This window comes from Canis lupus, chromosome 37 (genome assembly GCF_003254725.2).
Source record: "Canis lupus dingo isolate Sandy chromosome 37, ASM325472v2, whole genome shotgun sequence".
Lineage (NCBI taxonomy): Eukaryota > Metazoa > Chordata > Mammalia > Carnivora > Canidae > Canis > Canis lupus.
This window is the reverse complement of record NC_064279.1, coordinates 6,661,078-6,679,855: the sequence shown is the minus strand read 5'-3', so window position 1 is coordinate 6,679,855 and position 18,778 is coordinate 6,661,078. Positions and strand designations below refer to the sequence as shown.

The following is an 18,778-nucleotide window of genomic DNA, read 5'->3' as shown; positions in this document are numbered from 1 at the left end:
TCAGGGTGTCTTCACATCCTCACCTCTACATTCTCTTTATAAACCTCAGCAATTTATGAGATACCATTTGTATTAACTCCTGAAATCATAAATTGCTTCCCAGTCAAATAATATTCCAGTGGGTAGCTGTTAAAGCACCTCATCATTCAAAAAAAGAAAAGAAACCTCTCAAGTACAACTTAGAAGCTAGGTATGGCCTGTCAAAGGAAAGCCTTCAGCCAACATAAAATTAAATACCACTCAAGGATTAGTCAAGGACTGACCAGTGACTGGGGTGTTTTAGTTTAAAAAAAAAAAAAAATCTACAAGGATAAATCAAACCAAGAAGTTAATTTAAGGGATATTTGATCTAATTTTTAGAATGAATTGGCCACATTGGCTATCCATTTAGCTATGAATTAAACCATTCCTTGATTTGAGCCGAATGAAGTTGACGTTGTCGATAAGAACATATACTTGTAATTCAGTTGCCTTCGGCTTCTAACACACTCCGCAGTCATCACCTTACAGTAGAACTAATGGTATAAAGATCAGTTTGTGCCATAAGCATTCTTTTTCTAAACAAGACAACTTTAGTGAAATTACTAGATCTGTAGATAAGGCTGTTAGTACGTATACTACATGCAGGGCACTGTGTTCACAAATCCCACCCAGCCTCGGAGACTAAACGTAATGATGCGTCCAGCGCTGGCTGGACTGAGGTGGTTAACTCGGACCCTTTGGGATGATTCTTTCTCCAGCTTTGGGTGGTTTCCTCCTGTGCGTGTGCTGACTGGGACGCAGCTGAATACTCAGAGGACCTCTGGGACCTCTCTGAAGTTCTCCCTCCGTGCAGCTCTCTCCCCTCTGGGACTCGGTCCTGGACTCCAGCAGTCCTTGTCTCCCTGAGCTCTGGCACCGCCTCAGGGAGCCCACCGATTTCCCCTCCTTGCAATGCAGGTAAACTCTCTGAAGGCTGTAAGCTGGGGCGATAGTAGGGTTCACATCATTTATTCCCTTTCTCTTAGGGATCACTGTTCCTTGTTTCATGTCTGGTGTCTTAGAAATCATTGTTTGACTTTTTGTCTGTTTTTTGGTTGTTTTGGATGAAAGCAGAGGCCCACAATGGAACCTGACAAAGGTACTACAGAAACACTTCGGCAAATTCATTACTCTGAATAGGGCGTTCTAACTATAAGCTTTGCTAGAGATGATCACCAACATAACTCTACAATGCACTTCTCCGAAGCTAATGTTTAGTATAGCCAACCTAAAAAAACAATATAAAGGTATGTTACACTGACTTTATCGATGATGGTCCTCTTTGAGGACAGTACACAAGTGAAGAAAAAATGCCCCTGTCCTGGATGAGGAAGATAAATGTATTCTTGGCCAGTAACGGTCAATGTCATGACAACACTCAGGAACAATAGATTTACAACCCATTAAGGTTGATCATCTCTCCTATGCAGTAACTGGGATCTTTTTTCCTATGAAGAATTCAGGACTAAGGTCAACCGTTCTGTGGGGCTCTTGGTTAGACTATTTCAAGACTGACTCCCTGGCACCCTCAACTGACTAGATCTCCTTATGAAGAGTCCAAAGGGATAAATCCCGTAGGAGTTAGACAACGTGAGGCGGCTTTTGCCAGGCTGCCAATCAGTGAGCCCCCACCTCTGAAAGTCAGACAATAGGAATGGATGTGCTCTAATAAACTTACCCCTGAATGCCAATTAAGAGTCTCACCCACATTAACTACACTTCTACAGATGATATCAACCCTCATAAGCCTCTGAAAGTCCTGCCCCAAAACCTTCTATAAGATCAGCATTCTGGTTCTGCTCAGGGAGGAGCCTGCCTAACAACACAGCTCTCCGTTACCAGAGTCAACTCAGCTTTGTCTTTTTATATCAGATAAAGAGTGGTGGGCTCCTCATCCTCTGGGAGTCTTATTTTTTATATTCTCTCCAATTTCACAATTGCTCACTTCATTGAGGTCCTGATAGTACCATCAGTAGCTGTCATCACTTGAGCATCAATTAAACTAGGTCTTCTGGTAGCTGTTTAGGTAGTCCAGACTTAATGTATATAATCTACCACTCAATATCTAAATTTTTTTTAAAAAGCTGAATTTATTACTTACTACACTAAGGAGGAGCTACATGTTTCCTGGAGCAGACTGGTATACACAATAATTTGCTTTGTATTTACAGCTTTGGACATTTACAATCTCTAAGAATAGATACGTGGGCACCTGGCTGGCTCAGTCAGTAAAGCATGCAACTCTTGACCTTGCGTGGGGCGGGGGTAAGTGCAAGCCCCACCCTGGGTGTAGAACTTACTTAAAACAGTAAAACAGAATCTTACCTAGCATAAAAGGGTATACATTTGTAAGAACCATGGGAAAGTTTTATCATTTTCCAGGTGATTCCATTTTCAGGGATTACTTACTGGATGTTATAGCATTTCATTGAGACAAAATATCTTGTCATTTAGTTGCCATATCATCTAGGACCTCACTAAATATTTTGATAAAATATACTTAGAAAAATAGCCAAGTATCATACAATAGCATCTATCATACAACAAATTAATATAAATTTATTGGGTGGAAAATGGGGAAAAGGACAAAAAAGGTGGGGTGGTTCTGTACTGGTATCAGAAAACTCATAAAATGATAAACTCAAGTCCAAAATCTTCAGCCCACATCAAAGACTTCATGTTCTGATGACTGTGGAAAAGGCCAGCTCTGGTTGCTGGGCTCAGGAAATCGCGGCTATAGATGGCACGCCTTTGTCAAGGACGTCACTTTCTCTCTAGTTCAGATTGACACTTCTTGGGCATAAGTTTAAGATTCTGTTTATTTTCCCATCGATGTAGAACAGACTGGCTGGACGCAATATCGTGCCTGTTACCTTGGTCCTGTTGGAAAGAAAACAGACCTAACACTTTTCAAAACTAACTGCAAAGCTGAGGACCCATTTTTGTCTTTATGAATATAATTCATTCATCAAGGTTGAGTGGTCCTAACCTAGACAGTTTGAGAGATGTGCAGCTGTTAAGGAAGAAATTTAGTCTGTTTTCTTTACAGGTGATCTTACATTTTTTTAAAAGGTTTCATTATTTATGAGAGAGAGAGGCAGAGACCCAGGGAGCCCCATGTGGGACTTGATCCCGGATCCCAGGATCACGCCCTGAGCAGAAGGCAGACGCTTAACTGCTGAGCCACCCAGGGATCCCTGTTTTCTTTACAGTTTAAAGAAACCTAAAGATAAGTGGGGAGAGTAGCTGGATGAAGAGAGAACTTCTGCCATGAGAAATCCGAGGAGGAACAAATCCAAAATTGCTGAAGACAGTCACGTCTAAATACCCTACCTCTTCCAGCCACCTGTCTTCTCGGGGAAGCCTTTGCAACCGGTTTTTTGTCAGCTCAAGTTGGAGGCCATCAAACCTGCACTTAAACCAGCGATGAGCTTCTTCCAGGTTAGCTGTTATCTGAACATAAACGTGTTATCATTAGAAATCACGACAATCAGTTTCAGAGACTTTTTTTACTCAGATGTTAAAAGACCCAAATTGCAAGTGCCAGGTTCTTGCAACCTATTTGCATGATGTATCTCCCACAGATGAGAGCGGTTTCTGAATGTGGAGTTGAAGAATGCGTGCAAGCCTGCAGCTATTCAAGCATTAATTAATATTTTCTGGATGTGAATGAAAGGAAGAGGACCCAGGAGGAAAATAAGAATGAAAGGACAAGGCACTGCCAATGAATATTGGTAGTTCAAACCAGAGTTTGAATTTTTGAGTTCTGTTCCCTAAGACTAAACAGTTCTCCAAAGTTTATACACAGATCTTTCTTTTGGGCTTTATGAAAGTAATCAAATTAGTAACAGACTGGACTAGCTTAGTGTAAGTTGCATTCTTTTTATTTCCTTTATCATTAAAACATTTTATACTTCAGCTCCTATGTACATATTTCCAAATTATCTTTGTTAGACTTCAATGGCCCTTCTAGTAGTCTGACTTCGAAGATGATCCGGAATCAGTATTCATTTAATTGACAAGTATTTACTGAGTGCCTATGTGTGCCTGGCACTTTTGTATGTATTTGGGATACTTCAGTATTTTAAGGTAAAGCTGACTGGCTTTTATGTTGTTAAGGTTGCTTCAAAACAGCTCCAGAACATACCCTCTAGAATAAAAAGTAAAATAACTGTTTCCTCCTTTTGATTATGTTTCCTAGACAGCATTTTCATTTTTTGATTCTGACATCTGAGAGAGAGAGAGGTGTATTTCTCTGTTTCCTGGGAGAAGGTAAGTTCCATGAGAGCAGGGGGCTTCCTCAAGCTTGTTCACCCTGAGTCTTCATCACCTAGCACTGCGCCCACCCTAGGACAGGTCCACAGTAAATATGTATGACTATGTATTTGTCCCAGATTAGCCAGGTCCTAGTGTGGGTACTAAATAGTAAGAAAGTAGAGCTCCCCTTGTCATTCAACTTTCAGAAAGCTACAAAGTTCAACTATTTTCCGGGGCTGTTTGTATATCCTAGTGCCCGTGATACCCTCATACCTCCCTCACCACACCAGACAACTTTCTCCAGCGCTCTTTACCAGGACTGGAGGGAAAGATGCCTGAAATGGCCCCACACATCATGTCTCCTCTTGCACGGTGAACGGGAAGGGGGGTACTACTTATTGAAACTTACTCTGAGTCATCTAACAATAATGGAATAGTTAAGCTTTAATATCCTGGCTTTTCTAGATGTGGTAACTGATGAGTTAAAATGGAACTTCCTCAAGGGTAAGTTGGCACTCAAAACTCCTGTGTGTCGGAGTGCATATTCCTTTTAATACTCTGTTCTGACAGTCACATTATTTCTATGACTTAATGGCTATAAAAGGGACACATGACCAACTGACAACACCATCACTGTATACCTTAAGAATCTATTTTCTTATCTGGAAAATGAGTGGTTGTGTCAGACAATGATTTCAAAGACCCTTTCCAGCTCTAAAAACCTTTAAAATGCTTTAGAGAAAGCAAATTCACAAATTAAAAGGGCCTTCGAGGGGTATCTGGCTCAGTGGGAAGATCGAGCAACTTTTAATCTCAGGGTCATGAGTTTGAGCCCCATGGTGGGAAGAAAGATTACTTAAATAAAAAAATAAAAATAAATAGGGCCTACTTACATTTCTAGTTATTGACTAAACAAAGAGCTTCCATTTTTATTAGTGATGTCAAGCCATAATGCATTAAAATCTACACACATGCTGGTCTTCCCTTCTTATATTTAGGGGTAGAGAATTGGACTTGAGGTTCATTCAGGACTTCAGCATTCTGTTATCTTTTATCAGGACACAGAACCTCAGTCTAAAAATTATTCTTCATAGTAGACATTAGACTTAGTAAGTTGTTATTGCCTGACAACTCTGTTAATGAAGGATTTTACCTTGACTTGAAGGTTTCAAGGTTGCTGTGTCGGAGGACACCTGTCTACGTTTCTACTGCCCATAGGTCTGGCTTACCTGTTCTGATTCCACACTGGCTTCTTTCAGCTTATGCTCTGTTGCCTCTTTACATTTCTTTAGGTGTCTGATAGTTTCTTCCAATTCCTGAACATGGGATACAAAGATTTTTAGAAATTCCCAACATCCCATATGGAGCCCAGAGCTTCCATGTTGTTATAAATCAGCAACAAAATTAGGAAAGTACCATGGGGTGTGCTACCAAAATACAAGATAAGAACTGTTCCTCTCAGTAGTATACATAGATGCATACAATGACAGATTTTGACTGATTTCTGTATTCTCCTGAGGAGAAAGTGATCAATATCTTTTTTCCAGAATGGAAGGAATGCTTTTTTAAGGAGACCATGTCTGCTGGAAGGCAAGAGCTTGATGGTCTCTTCAAGTTCCTTTCCAGTGACAGAATGTCACGCTCTTCAGGAGGCTGGGGAGAGTTTCAAGTCTACCACAGTAACAGGCATATCTGAGGTTCAGGGAAGAACCAAGGCACAGAAAGTTCTGGAAAGACCATGAAATTCATTTCAGGAGTCCTACTTAGGAACCAGTATTTTGCACAGGTGAGCGTTAGCTCTTCTTTGCGAGTGAATATTTTATAAATGGCGAGCACGTGCCATATTCAAAGCTCCAGGCTTCTTCCTACTTGCAGATTTGCACCTCTGCTACAGAATCTAGAAAGTCTACGTGCTCTACTGTGGGGTTTCAGTCCAAGTCCCCCACCGCCCCTCTCCGAGGAGGCCTCTCACCCGGCACCGGCTCTCCAGTTCCTGCCGAACATTGCGCTCTGCCTCGAGTCGCAGCTCTTGCTGTTTGTTCTGCGCAGACGTCTCATATTGGCTCTTGGCCAGCAGCTGCATCTCCTTCTGTAGGTTAGTCATTTCAGACACGAACTTCTGGATACTCAAGGACTGGTGGGGCACAGAGAGGAAAGCAGTTGTCAGCCTGTCCCAGGTGGAGATTTTGTGTGAAAGGTAAACATGAAGTCTGTGGAAATCACCTACCTGTTCATAATTTTTTTTCTGATATTGATCCTTAATTAGCTCCATCTGCCTCAATTCCGTTTCTATTTGCTGAAAGTAAATGTGGAGATAACATAGAAAGATGATTAGTGGGAAAACTGGCTGGCCCTTTTGCCTACAGGATTGCAGGGGGAATCCCATGAGACCCATGTTGTCGCCTCTGCTGGGCTCTCCTTCCCGCTGGCCCGGGAAGAGCAGAGTCCTGTACAGTCACAGTGGAAGACACAGAGGGGATCCACAAGGGCACAGGGCAGCTGCTGAGAAACTACACACTTACACTGCAGTATCTCTGCCGGAAAGAGAAACAGCCCCCTCTCACACTTTGTCCACTCCCTGGGTGCAGCTATAATTCCCAGAGAACACAGGTGCTGTTAGGACTCTGGAACCATCTTCACCAGACCCCACCGCCTGCCTGGATCCTCATCAGACACTAAGGAAGTGAGGGGAGACTTAGCGTTTCTCATACAACCTTCATCCTTTCCATATTCTGAGTATTATTCGCCTTCGTCGACAAATGGAGCTTGATTTGGGCCTTTTGATTCTTTATTTTCTCCTTGCTACTGTTCAGGACCTTCTCCAGCTCTGTCAGTTTCTGCCGCAGCTCGCGGTTGGCCCGGGTCACCTCCACTGATCTGAAGTTGGCTTCATCAAGGGCTTTCTTCAGCTGGGGAACACAACGGGAAAATGTCATCGTTTTCACCTCTCATTCAGTAAGAGAGGCTTATGATGAGGCCTGTCCCCACATTTTGTTCTCTTTGACCTTTCTTTTAAAGGGGAGGCTAAGTGAGGCAATGATAATGATATCTGATTAAGAAGATTTGTAGAGCAACAGTCTAAGGAGTTTTCATCTTTTTTGTTTTTCAAAATTTTTAACACTAAACACAATTTTTCCTAGAACAGATAAATATTGTAAATACATGTTCATTTGTTTTTTAAGAGCATGACTTTAGAGTCCAACCTAAGCTCAAATCTCAGCTTTAGCACTTACTAGCCAAGTAATTTTGGATAGTTAACTTCCCTAAAGGCTCAGGTTCATCACTGGCAAAGTATGCAAATAACCTATCTCCAAGGATTCCTAGTTAAATAAGATACAGTACAGGAGGAGAGCCTGGCACACTTGCTCAGCTTTAAGCTTTTCTCTTCCTTCTGTCACTTGTGACCTCATGTCTAGAGAATTGAAAATTAGAAAGTAATTCATACAAATACTTGCTAGTTACTACCAATGCATAGATTTTTTTGTTATACTGCCTTCAGTTTTCAAAGATTTTAATAAATATGTTTAGTGGAAAAATACCATAGTGAATATTGTTGGAACCAAGACAACAGCCCCAAACAGAGTCCCTTATGCTAAGCCCCACATCACCAAACCAAGATTGAATTACAGTTTTGACTTTCCCAGAAATGAACTCTTAGACGAATCTGTCAGCAGTTGCCTGACGAGCACTCGTGTGGTAATCTTCCCAATCCTGCCCTCCCCTGAAAGAAACTTTGCAATAACCAACTCAAGTTAGTGGCAGTAAAATGTGTTCTTGCTCCCTTCTGCCTATAAAAGCCTTTCATTTTGTATAGCTCCTTGGAGTTCTCTGGCTGCTAGACTGGATGATGCCCAATTTGAATCAATTTCTGTTCAAATAAACTCTTAAAAGGTAAACTGAGGCATGTTAAATATTTATAACAGTTCTGGTGTCAGAGAGAAAAAAGGAAGGAGGGCAGTGCTCCCCAGGAGCAACGAGCAATCAGGTCTGTAGGTATCCCCAGCTTCCTTGAGGCCTCTGGAGGTCAGGCGTCAGTCCCTCTTAAATCTTAGCTCTGCAGCTTTTGTGGTCGCAGCTGTTGGACTTTAAGCCTTTCTTTTTCTGGATGGGGTCCAGTGTGAGGTGTCAGGTGAATAAAAACTTAAAGGCTGAACAGACAGATAATTTTGAAATATAATGGCTACCATGGAGAACTTTCAACCTCAATAAGCTTATCCATGTGTGAGGTACTCTAGACAAGCAAAGCCAAGCACTTATAAAGGGTAGAAGGAAAACTGTTTTTCATCCTCTGTGGTTTCTGGTGACTACGATGAGACCTCCTGGAATCCACCCCCTCACCTCCATCCACCCCCCCACCCCCGCTGCCTACTTGCCCAGAATCTATGGATAGGATCTGGGGAAATGAGCAGAAGCTAGCAAAAGACAACAGTTCTCCCCAAAATCAGCTCTCTCCGATGTCTCTCTGTGGTGTCTGGTTGAGAAAGAAAGGTAAAGTTTCACATTGTCCTTTCCAAATTCAGACTGACAGACAAAATTATATCTTTGAACTGTGTCTTTTTAAACTGCTTTCAAGTACTCACTGGTTGTTGATCTTTCTTCCCGGGATGGCTTATGCCTTCTTGTTACCTTGTTTTGTATCTTGAACCTGGCTTGGGCAACCACTAGGTTAGAGGCTCTAAAAATATGGTTGGACAGAAATGCAGGTTCTATCCCATCTGACTGCTGCCAGCCTGGACAATTCTCTTGGTTATCTTTGGGAGTGGTTCTAGAGTTTGGGTGGGGAGTATTTTTTGTGCCCTTTCTGGGGACCCTCTTGCATCCATGAGGCTGTTCAATATTGCTAGGAATATTTACTGTTTGTCCTTGCTAAAACCTAGCAAGATCTATGAAACGATTTAAAGTAGCTCTATGGCCAGAGGATGGCCATATTCAGAGCCTGCTAGACTTTTAAAAATTCCTTTCTTTTCTCTGCAATGATGGCAGTATTTTTCGTCAACAGCAGTTCACATGGTGAGGGATGATACTTTGGGTCTGAGTGAAGCTGAGGAGGAAAAAAAAAAAAAGGTCTTTCTCCCCTCAGCTAAGATGAAACCGTACCTAGAGAGAAAATTAAAGCCTCTGTGGAAGGATTTACTAAATTCCAAAGACACACAGCTCTAAATCTCGAACATAGGAATCTTTTGATTTCCATCTTAGTTGAAAATCTCCCTGATAATAAAGAAGCAAATTGAAGATTGTGTAGTTGGATGGGTGGGTCAGCCTGTTTATCATTAAAGGCTGCAACCCAATTCTTTGAGAAATTAAACACTGTACTTGTCTTATAAATTAAATGTACAAGAACAGAAACTCAGCCCTAGAAACAATTCAAAGCTCATCTATTCTTGTTACCAATCCCCAAACCTCCCCTATTCATCTAAGGCTGCAGATATTGTAAAATATCTGTATTTAGGAAACAAAAATCCTCCTTGGTGGAACTTACATTCTTTTTCTGTGCCTTTTGAGATGTAAATATCCTACTTGGTCTTCTCTAAGAATGAAGACCATTCTCATGAAAAGAAAGGAAAAAAAAAACCCAAAATGGAAAAGATACTTTGAAAACTAGGCACATGAAAAATCTTAAAAGTCTCCTTCACAAATACGAGTTAAAAGCTTTAGCCTGAACCAGTAACCTTAGCTTTATCAAGTGTACGCTCAAATAGAGAAACTAACCCAAATGTTTTTGCAGTTACATGATCTAGGATAATCGTCAACAAAGTATCCATGTCTTCAGAATTATCAGCATTAACTGTAATACTTCTGTTTTACCAGGTTTACTAAGTCAGATAAACTCCTCTCTCTATCTCTGTTACAGAATTTGTCAGCAAGAAATTTTCATGAGTAATCTAAACATAATTGTCAGATATAGCATAAAATTTTCCAAAATCTTTTTGGTATCTAGAAACCTTGAAATTACCCTAAAACAAATTAAATGATGGATATTCATTAAATATCTAGATCATTTCCAAATAAAATACCAAAACGAATTACTAAACATAGGTTTACCCACTTTGGCTTCCTTTTACAGAGAAATTAAAGATATTTGTGTCTGTTAGTAAACATGTTTTGTGCTAAGCTGGGAAGTTTACTATGAAGAAGAATATACTTATAGAAATTAAGGAATTACTTATTAAACTTGCTAACCCACAGAATGTTAATTGTAACATACTCTACAATTGCTTATTTCTTAGTTTTCACTAGGAATAAGGATTCTAAGTGTTAAGAATTCTAGTCAATATGTGTAATTAAAATTACTTCAAAATAATAGAGGTGTGGGACGCCTGGGTGGCTTAGTGGTTGAGTGCCTTCCTCAAGTCCCACATCGGGCTCCCTGCATGGAGCCTGTTTCTCCCTCTGCCTGTGTCACTGCCTCTCTCTGTGTCTCTCATGGATAAATAAATAAAATCTTTTAAAAAAAAAATAGAGTTGTAAGAAAACTGTGTAGGAAAAGTTGTAAGGAAAGTAAAATGACTGTTCCAAAATGAGAAAGAGGGATGGATAAAAGAAAAAGTTGGTTTGTGGAAAAGGAATCTTGAAAAGGGGATTTTATGTGTGGTCGAAATGGCTAAGTTAGAATGGATTTATCAAGTTTTTAAAGAATGAATTTGGTGCATAATTAGAATTTGGTTTTTTCTTTACTAAATGGACAGTTCTTGGACTGCTGGTTTGTTCTTGATAAGAGGTTGTGGAAGTGTTTTTTTTTTTTTTTAATTTTGGGGGTAATTTACCTGAAAAACAAAGATTTTGCATCTTAGCAAAATAATTTACTGTGCTTCATATCGTCTTTTATCAGGTCTTTGACTACTTAATACTGAGAAGACTGGATTTTCTTAAGAGCTAAGTATGTAACTTTCTGTATTTGCCTTTAAAACTTCTATTGTCACTTTGTTTAAATGATATTTCATAATAATTTGTTTAGTCATGTTTTGACAACTTTCCCAAATAAAATTCTAAATGGAGTCTTTTTTATCTCAAAATAACTTTGAGATTTCCCAGAGGGTCCCTAAGACAAAATCTCAAAGGATTTGTGTTTCACTATGTAAAAGAGAAATGTCAAACTAATTAGGTTTATATGATGCTAAATTACATGGGAAGCATTGTCGAATAAGTGATGATAAACCTTATATTTGTACAATATGTGTTATTAATATAAGTGTTCTAGCAATTGTAGGAAATTCTTAAAAATTTAATGTGTCCTTTTATCAGTCATAATTCTAGTTATTATCTTAAAATGCTGTATATCACAGACATAACCAAATTTCCTTGTCAATTCCATTACAGTGAACTCTCATCAGATCTTTACTTTTTTTTAAAGATTTATCCATTCACAAGAGACAGAGAGGCAGAAGCAGGCTTCCTGTGGGGACCCAACGCTGGACCTGATCTTGGACCCTGGGATTACACCCCGAGCTGAAGGCAGACGCTCAACCACTGAACCACCCAGATCTTTAAACATGAGCATATTAAAGTCTTTTATCATTTACCAACAGCTGTTGTAAATGCTCTGATACTTTTGCAGAAGGGAGATTCCTGGGAAGGATCCTACTATGTATAGGTACATATTTCACAATTGAAGAAGGCTCCATCTGACATCTGGTCCTATGTAAATATGTTGTGGAGGCCTCAAAATCAAACTAAGAAGAAAAGTAGCGGACACTGGGTTAGACTGCTTGCTCCTAAGACTTCAGATCAAGAATGTTTCTTTCTTTCCATTCTTCCTTCTCTCTCTGACCATCCTTTTTTTTTTTTTTTTAAATATTTATTTATTCATGAAAAAGACACAGAGACACAAGCAGAGGGAGAAGCAGGCTCCATGCAGGGAGCCCAACATGGGACTCGATCCTGGGACTCCAGGACAACACCCTGGGCTGAAGGATGCCAAACCACTGAGCCACCCAGGGATCCCCTGACCATCCTTTTCTTAATTCTTACACCAAGTCTTTATGATTCTTTTGCCCACCTTTCCTTGCTCTGACCTGCAAAAATAATGCCATTGCAAAGGGCCTAATCCAATCTTCAAACAACTGGTGATCCTGTAGTTCTGCCCATCACATACTTCTCCCTGATTTCAGTGCTTCAGTTTCTCTGGACCAAACTCTGCCCCCTGTCCTTTGTATCATACTCCCTACACCCAAGGGTCAATTTCTGTGCTTCTGGTTAAAAACGCCAACCCCAGGGAATCTTGCATCTAGGTTCTATACAAAGAAAAGGACAAGCAAAACTAGAATAAAACTGGTGTGGTCTACAGACTTGAACTTTACTTGCCTCCATTGCTGTCGCCTTTCCAATGCTGAGCCACAGACTGAAATCAGGACTTACCAGGAGGCATTCGTGATTCAACGTTCGCTTCCTTTGGCAGATCCCTAGTGCCTTGGCTAGCAGTAAGTGCAAATGGGGGCGCAATCAGAAACCTCTCCTTAACTCAAAGGTACTGCAGAATCTGCTGATAAATAGCTGCCCAACAAAACCCCTAGACTCTCTGCCTGAACTTGTTCCGGATAATAGAAGAAATTAGCTGGATTGTCTTTTCAGCTGAGCAAGGAAGTGTTTGTGCTGTGGCCTCAACACCACACGCTGCACTTAGACTGACACTTCTGGAGAAGCTGAGCCTCAGCTACGGAAGATCACTGAACAAGCTGGCTGGTTTAAGAAAGTGACTCCTTCGGCAGAGTCCTTCACTTACTTGACTCTGACTGATTGGGGTCTTGGGGACCACGGCTCCAAAGGACACTCTAGACATTGGGAATTATCCTGCTTATAATAATCAGAGCAGTCTCTCTAGTGTGCTGGATTCTCTCAAAACCTTGAAATGCATGATCATGGGTGCTAACCACCGAGCAAATGGTCTAAGACAGGTGGGTAATCTGCCTGGTAAGACTCCTGTCTTCCCCTAAAGGAAAGTACCTTGTAAAATAACCAGCCTGCTCTTTTGCCTGATATATCTTGTCTCTGGCTCCTGTTCGCCTATGAAATCTTTCATCTCATTCCGCTCCTTGGAGCTCCTTTTTATCTACTAGATTGGATACCATCTGATTTGGACTGAGTTTTGCTCAAATAGTCTTAAAAATATCTAGTATCCCTCAGTTTATCTTTTAACATTACTTAAACCATTTTACAGAGCTCCTATCCTCCTCCAGTGCCCTTAAATCAGTGCCGCTTTGGTTTTTAGGAAGAGGTGGTAGTGGAGAAGGGAGAAGTACTCTGGACAGCTGAGAGCGTTTGACAATGTACAGTTATTTGTACCTTTTCTTTCTACACTAGCTCATTCCTTCACATCCTAACTTCAAGCCACAGTGCTGGCCTCTTACTACCACCCAACTGACTTTCTGTTCGATACTCCACCATTACCTCAATCACAGCTTTGTCACAACCAGGTGTAAGCCCTAACAACATAACAATAACCCTGTACTTATTACGCACTGTCATAATTACATATATTTTCCAACTTAAACAAACGAACCCTGGAGAGTAGTTACGAAGATTTCCATTTTATGATTGAGGAAATACACTGAAACTGTCTGCAGACAATCAACACCTTGTTAGTAAGAGGCAGAGCTGGGACTTGCGAGTGGTGCACCCTGCTGCTGACTCCCCACTGACCTCACCCCCTCACTCTGCCCTTGGTCTCCTCACAAGTTCACAATCTTCAGTGATTAAACAGACTTAAATTTTATAAGTATTCTAACAACTATCTGATTAAAGGTGCCTTTAATTTCCTTTTGTTTCCTTTCATAAGTTTAATGTTTATATAGTTTTGTAATTTACAAATTTTCTAAAAGGTCTCTGAATTGCTATTGCTAAAATATACCAAATTTGACAAAATACAGACCTATAGATCAGCCACTCCAACCAAGTCTTGGAATGATTTTAATTCTTCCCTCCCCTTCTGTTCCTGACAGAACATTTACTGTCTTTTGATGATTTTTCTTTCTTTCTTTCTTTTTTTTTTTAAGACACACAGAGAGAGGGGCAGAGACACAGGCAGAGGGAGAAGCAGGCTCCATGCAGAGAGCTCGATGCAAGACTCGATCCCAGGGCTACGCCCTGGGTCAAAGGCAGACACTCAACCACTGAGCCACCCAGGCATCCCTGTTTCATGATTTTTCTATTAAAATGCCTTTTTCAATTTAACTGTTCTCTATTTTCAACTGAACTATGCTGCTTGCCTCTAATCTTCTGAAGCCCATACTGTTTAGCTTGCTTGGGTCTACATGTCTCCCATTTCTCTTTGTCCTTGCCTACTCTCTTCTACCACCAGACTCCCCTTCCTAAAATTGTGCTTTCATCATACCACCCATTTCTTAGAAACCCACAGAATCCCACTTTGACATGAAAGTTCACCTCTAACATTCTGATTGTCAAGGTCAGCTACCCACTCTTTCTCAGACATTTCCCAAAGTCTCTGCTCTGATAGAGAGAAATCCTCTTTAATTGCTCACACATCCTGTTCATTTTTATAACTAAGCTTTGGTCATTCCCTTGCAGCGGGTATCCCTGCCCTGTCAGCTCTGCCAATCTCAATCACTTACTTTGTTTCCCTTCTTCTTCTATGACTCAACTTGTCTAAAACAAACTTTCCCTTACTTTGAATTCCTTCAAAATTGTACGTAGCCTCTAGTTACTCAACAAAGGCCCTCTGCTGTTTACCCTATTTGTCTCACGTCAAGAGCAGAGATCACAAGTAAGGGTCACGTAGTACACATCAGAGCACAGGCCACACACACGTGCCTCTCAGGAGAAGGGTGCTGGTGAAGCAAATTAAGGGGACAGACGATTTGATGTGTACCCAATGGCCATTTCCTCTATCCCTCAGCTATCACTGTCCAATGGAAAAGCTCTCATCGAGACCCTCCTTTGCTAGGCAGAGAACTGTCTATCAGAAGCTTTGTGTGTTTCGACTTACGAAGAGCACGGAGATGGCTTGATTACATTGTGCTTACTGCTCACAGAAGGACTAGAAGGACCAAAGACCTACTACAGCCATGCTCAGAAATCCTGTAACTGATGATAACGCTCTTAAAAGGCACTCATCTAGAGAGACACTTTTTGTCACTTGACTCCATACCTCAGTCACTTCCCGTTGTGCTACTTTCTTGGCCGTTTCTCTCTCAGTTTGAAACTGCTTTCTTAGAGCTTCTATGCGTTCAGCATGCATTTCCGCTTCTATTTTGGATTCCTCAGTCATCCGTTCTCTGTTTTGGGGGGAAAAAGTCACCTTTAGAAACCTTCTTTAGGAGGTAAGGAAGGCCTGGAGGAGAACGTCTGAAAGGTGTCATATACAAATGAGTAGCAATCAGGCACCAGGTTAACTTCCTTGGTCTGGAGCCCATTAACAGAAGGAGGGAGAAAAGCATTTACCTGTGGCATTAAAGGCCAAAAAAAATCATTCAATATAAAGATATCCAACCCAAAGAGGGAAACACATAAACGCTTTAACCAATAAAAAAGCCAGCAACATTTCACTAGACTATAAAATGTGCACAGATCATAAAGAGGGAAACATGTCTTCTCTGCTTTAGCTTACACCTGTCTCGTATCGGTATGTTCATTAGCTGAAAGGCATAAAGATCTATGCACACACTGCGTTTCCCTTGGGTAAAAATTTTTACAGAATGTTATTTATATCCAAATCCTATTTACCTAGATGCAGTTTATAGAAAAAATAGTGCCTTGACCTAGTGACTTGATGGGTTTGACTGGACTAATTTCGGGAAAACAGTGGTTTGGGATTTGCCTGGGTGAAGTCCTCCCACACCTAGATGGGTTATTCCCACCAGGCTGTTGCTATTCCTTTCCCAAATCATGCTTCTAAAGGACACATCACCTGTTGATAGGAAAGGGTTGGTGGAAACATGCAATATTCTTTAAATTTTGGTTTAACCTTCACGTGGAGAAGCAGGTTGACATTAGATGAGGGAAGAGCAGAAAAGGAGATCCAAATGAGCATACCCCAGCCAGCTAGTGTCTGCTGCTCAGGTGTGCCTGGTTCTTTAACATGGCTCTCCTGGGAGTACCAGTTCCAAGTTGAGGATTGGTACTTAACTGCTTTATGTGAATGAGCACAACTTACTCTCCCAGAGACTCTCCCCTAATTTCACTGTGATTACACTGCTCTTACTTGAAATTTTCCAAATTTTGTCGCTCAAGTTCTTTGCTTTCCAATTTCTCTTGAACATGATCAAGCTTTGTTTGTAGATGATTATTTGTCTGAAGAGCTTGCTCCAGGCTCATAGCCAGTTTCCTGTTGTCTTCTCTAGCTACATCTAGAGCTTTCTGTAGAGGCTCCATCTGAAAGAGAGAAGGCTCGTTTTAATTCCACAGTCACAGATGAAAGAAGTCTTTAACATTATATGCTCACTCCTTACACTTTACCATTAAGCCATTGAAACAATAATTAAATGGAACCAGAACCAGATTCCAGCTGCCTGGAATATGTATGTGAGAACTTACTATGACATTGCTTAGGAGACTCTCAGGAGGCAATGGGAAAAGTATGCACCAACTCATTACTAGTGAGCTTTGAAAAACTGAGTCAATTTAAGTTAATTTTAGTTTTTAAATTTTAAACTAGTTAAAAATTCTTTCTGATCCTATAATCTTTGGTATCGCTGCCTAGAGAGGTAAGAACTGGCATTTGTTCCTTGTACGTCTTTCTAGAAAAAGCTTAATTATATGAAATACTCATGACTTTTTAATATATGTGCATATATGTAGAGATATTCATATGTGCATACACTTGTGAGCACACACATGTAAATGTGTCTCCTTAATTCATAGTGGGATCACTCCAATGACTTGTGATTGAAGTTACAAGTTATCCTCTGAGCCTTTATGAGCCTTTAACTACTGCAGTCATTTATACATTGATAAATAAAAACTAACCATGTATGAAAGAGAGAATTAGGCATAACAGTGGTCCTGTTTTGCCAATAAATGACTCACTGGAAGGCTGCAGGCCTTCTTCCCATTTGTAACCAAAACTCAGACTTACTCAGATGAAAAAAGAAATTTCCCTGATTATTTTACTCCATTTTCTTAAATGACCAATATCCCAATAAAAGCAAAAATATCAACATTATCATCTATAAAATGTGGCCTTTACCTCACCGTTGTGCTGGGCATCTACAACAAGCATTCTGGCCTGCCACTGGTCCACTTCAGCCTCCAGCTTCTGCACCCTCTGTTGATTTAGAGCCCTAAAAATGGAAAGCACAGGAAGAGTGACTACAGAAAAAAACCATCTAGGAATGATACCACTGGGAGTTATAGTGCACTCTTCTTCCAAGAAGCTCAAACAGCATATGTAGTAAAGTACAGATGCTCAGACCTTTAAGCAGTTAAGGCTCCCAGAGATTAAAAATTTGTCCCAGCTATAATTCAATTTGGCTTGATACATTAAGCTATCAATATTTGTTAATGACTAACTTATGGGCTGGTAATTTTATACATATATATGTGTATATATATACATATACACATACACACATACACGTCACATACACACATACATATTCAAAAATATATCCCCTCTAGACGGATGGGCCTGCTGTTGAGATTATAAATTAAACAGCTACCTAGAATTTTATTGTGAATGGTAAGCAATTTTTAAAAGTTTTTTTTTTTAAGATTTTTTATTCATTTATTCATAGAGACAGAGAGAGAGAGGCAGAGAGACAGGCAGAGGGAGAAGCAGGCTCCATGCAGGGAGCCTGACGTGGGACTCGATCCCGGGTCTCCAGGATCACACCCTGGGCTGAAGGCGGCGCTAAACCGCTGCACCACGGGGGCTGCCCGGTAAGCAATTTTTAATATCCTCTCCTTAACTTTTTTAAGTTCAGAGGTAACATACATCTATAGTATGTAAAAAATAAAGATAAGTACAATGGGGAATATAAAAATGGCACTTGTTCTCCCATAACAGAGAGGCAATATGCACCACTAATATACACATTCTAATATATTTCAGAGGACTTATTAAACTCAAACCATTTGTTTGTTAACCTCAAGGGGAAACTCATGCGACTTGAAACATTTTTTAAAAATGGAGTTTACTTATAAAACACGGCTTGCAGCAGTTCTCAGAATGATTCATCTAAACAGGTCACTAATATATAGATAGTTCAAACTCAAGTTGGCACTTAGCTTTTTTTTTTTTTTTTTTTTTTTTTATTTACTTATGATAGTCACAGAGAGAGAGAGAGGCAGAGACACAGGCAGAGGGAGAAGCAGGCTCCATGCACCGGGAGCCCGACGTGGGATTCGATCCCGGGTCTCCAGGATCGTGCCCTGGGCCAAAGGCAGGCGCTAAACCGCTGCGCCACCCAGGGATCCCGGCACTTAGCTTTAATTATCTAGACTAGACCATTATTATTCTGTAGATCTAAGAGCAGGTTTAAATGGTGTAGAAACAGGGTAAAGCAGCAATATAGCACATGAATTTCTCGAATACAGACTCCTTTACATC

The 18,778-nt window shown here is 40.6% G+C and overlaps 1 protein-coding gene, 1 long non-coding RNA gene and 1 other non-coding gene across 46 annotated transcripts in view; 2 read left to right on the top strand and 1 right to left on the bottom strand.

Annotated features, from left to right (window-relative positions):
• The window catches only part of LOC112656542 (uncharacterized), a 71,269-nt gene that overhangs the window by 18,303 nt on the left and 34,188 nt on the right, over positions 1–18,778 (top strand). For 12 of the 31 annotated variants that reach the window (XR_004812444.2, XR_004812445.2, XR_007409001.1 and 9 more), the window contains 10 exons: positions 741–939; positions 2,193–2,286; positions 3,234–3,462; positions 3,606–4,110; positions 4,223–4,293; positions 4,532–6,064; positions 6,154–6,373; positions 11,108–11,155; positions 11,630–13,169; positions 17,964–18,108. This is a non-coding gene — a long non-coding RNA (uncharacterized LOC112656542). Of the gene's footprint in view, positions 1–740; positions 940–1,092; positions 1,269–2,192; positions 2,287–3,233; positions 3,463–3,605; positions 4,111–4,222; positions 4,294–4,531; positions 6,065–6,135; positions 6,476–11,107; positions 11,156–11,629; positions 13,170–14,267; positions 18,109–18,778 lie in introns of all 31 variants that reach the window. The other 19 variants (XR_007408999.1, XR_007408997.1, XR_007408993.1 and 16 more) reach the window with 19 other exon arrangements.
• The window catches only part of CCDC150 (coiled-coil domain containing 150), a 79,954-nt gene continuing 63,731 nt past the window's right edge, over positions 2,556–18,778 (bottom strand). For 11 of the 14 annotated variants that reach the window (XM_025441919.3, XM_025441916.3, XM_049106771.1 and 8 more), the window contains 9 exons: positions 17,417–17,510; positions 16,433–16,602; positions 15,380–15,506; positions 6,993–7,187; positions 6,506–6,574; positions 6,251–6,412; positions 5,508–5,594; positions 3,355–3,474; positions 2,556–2,921 (listed from right to left, as the gene is read on the bottom strand). In XM_025441919.3, coding sequence (XP_025297704.1) covers positions 2,796–2,921; positions 3,355–3,474; positions 5,508–5,594; positions 6,251–6,412; positions 6,506–6,574; positions 6,993–7,187; positions 15,380–15,506; positions 16,433–16,602; positions 17,417–17,510 — 1,150 coding nt within the window. In that variant the 3' untranslated portion in view covers positions 2,556–2,795. The remainder of the gene's footprint in view (positions 2,922–3,354; positions 3,475–5,507; positions 5,595–6,250; positions 6,413–6,505; positions 6,575–6,992; positions 7,188–15,379; positions 15,507–16,432; positions 16,603–17,416; positions 17,511–18,778) is intronic. The other 3 variants (XM_025441917.3, XM_025441929.3, XM_025441930.3) reach the window with 1 other exon arrangement.
• LOC112656827 (small nucleolar RNA SNORD56) lies at positions 9,247–9,317 on the top strand. The gene has a single exon (XR_003134691.1). It is a non-coding gene; the product is annotated as a small nucleolar RNA SNORD56 (small nucleolar RNA).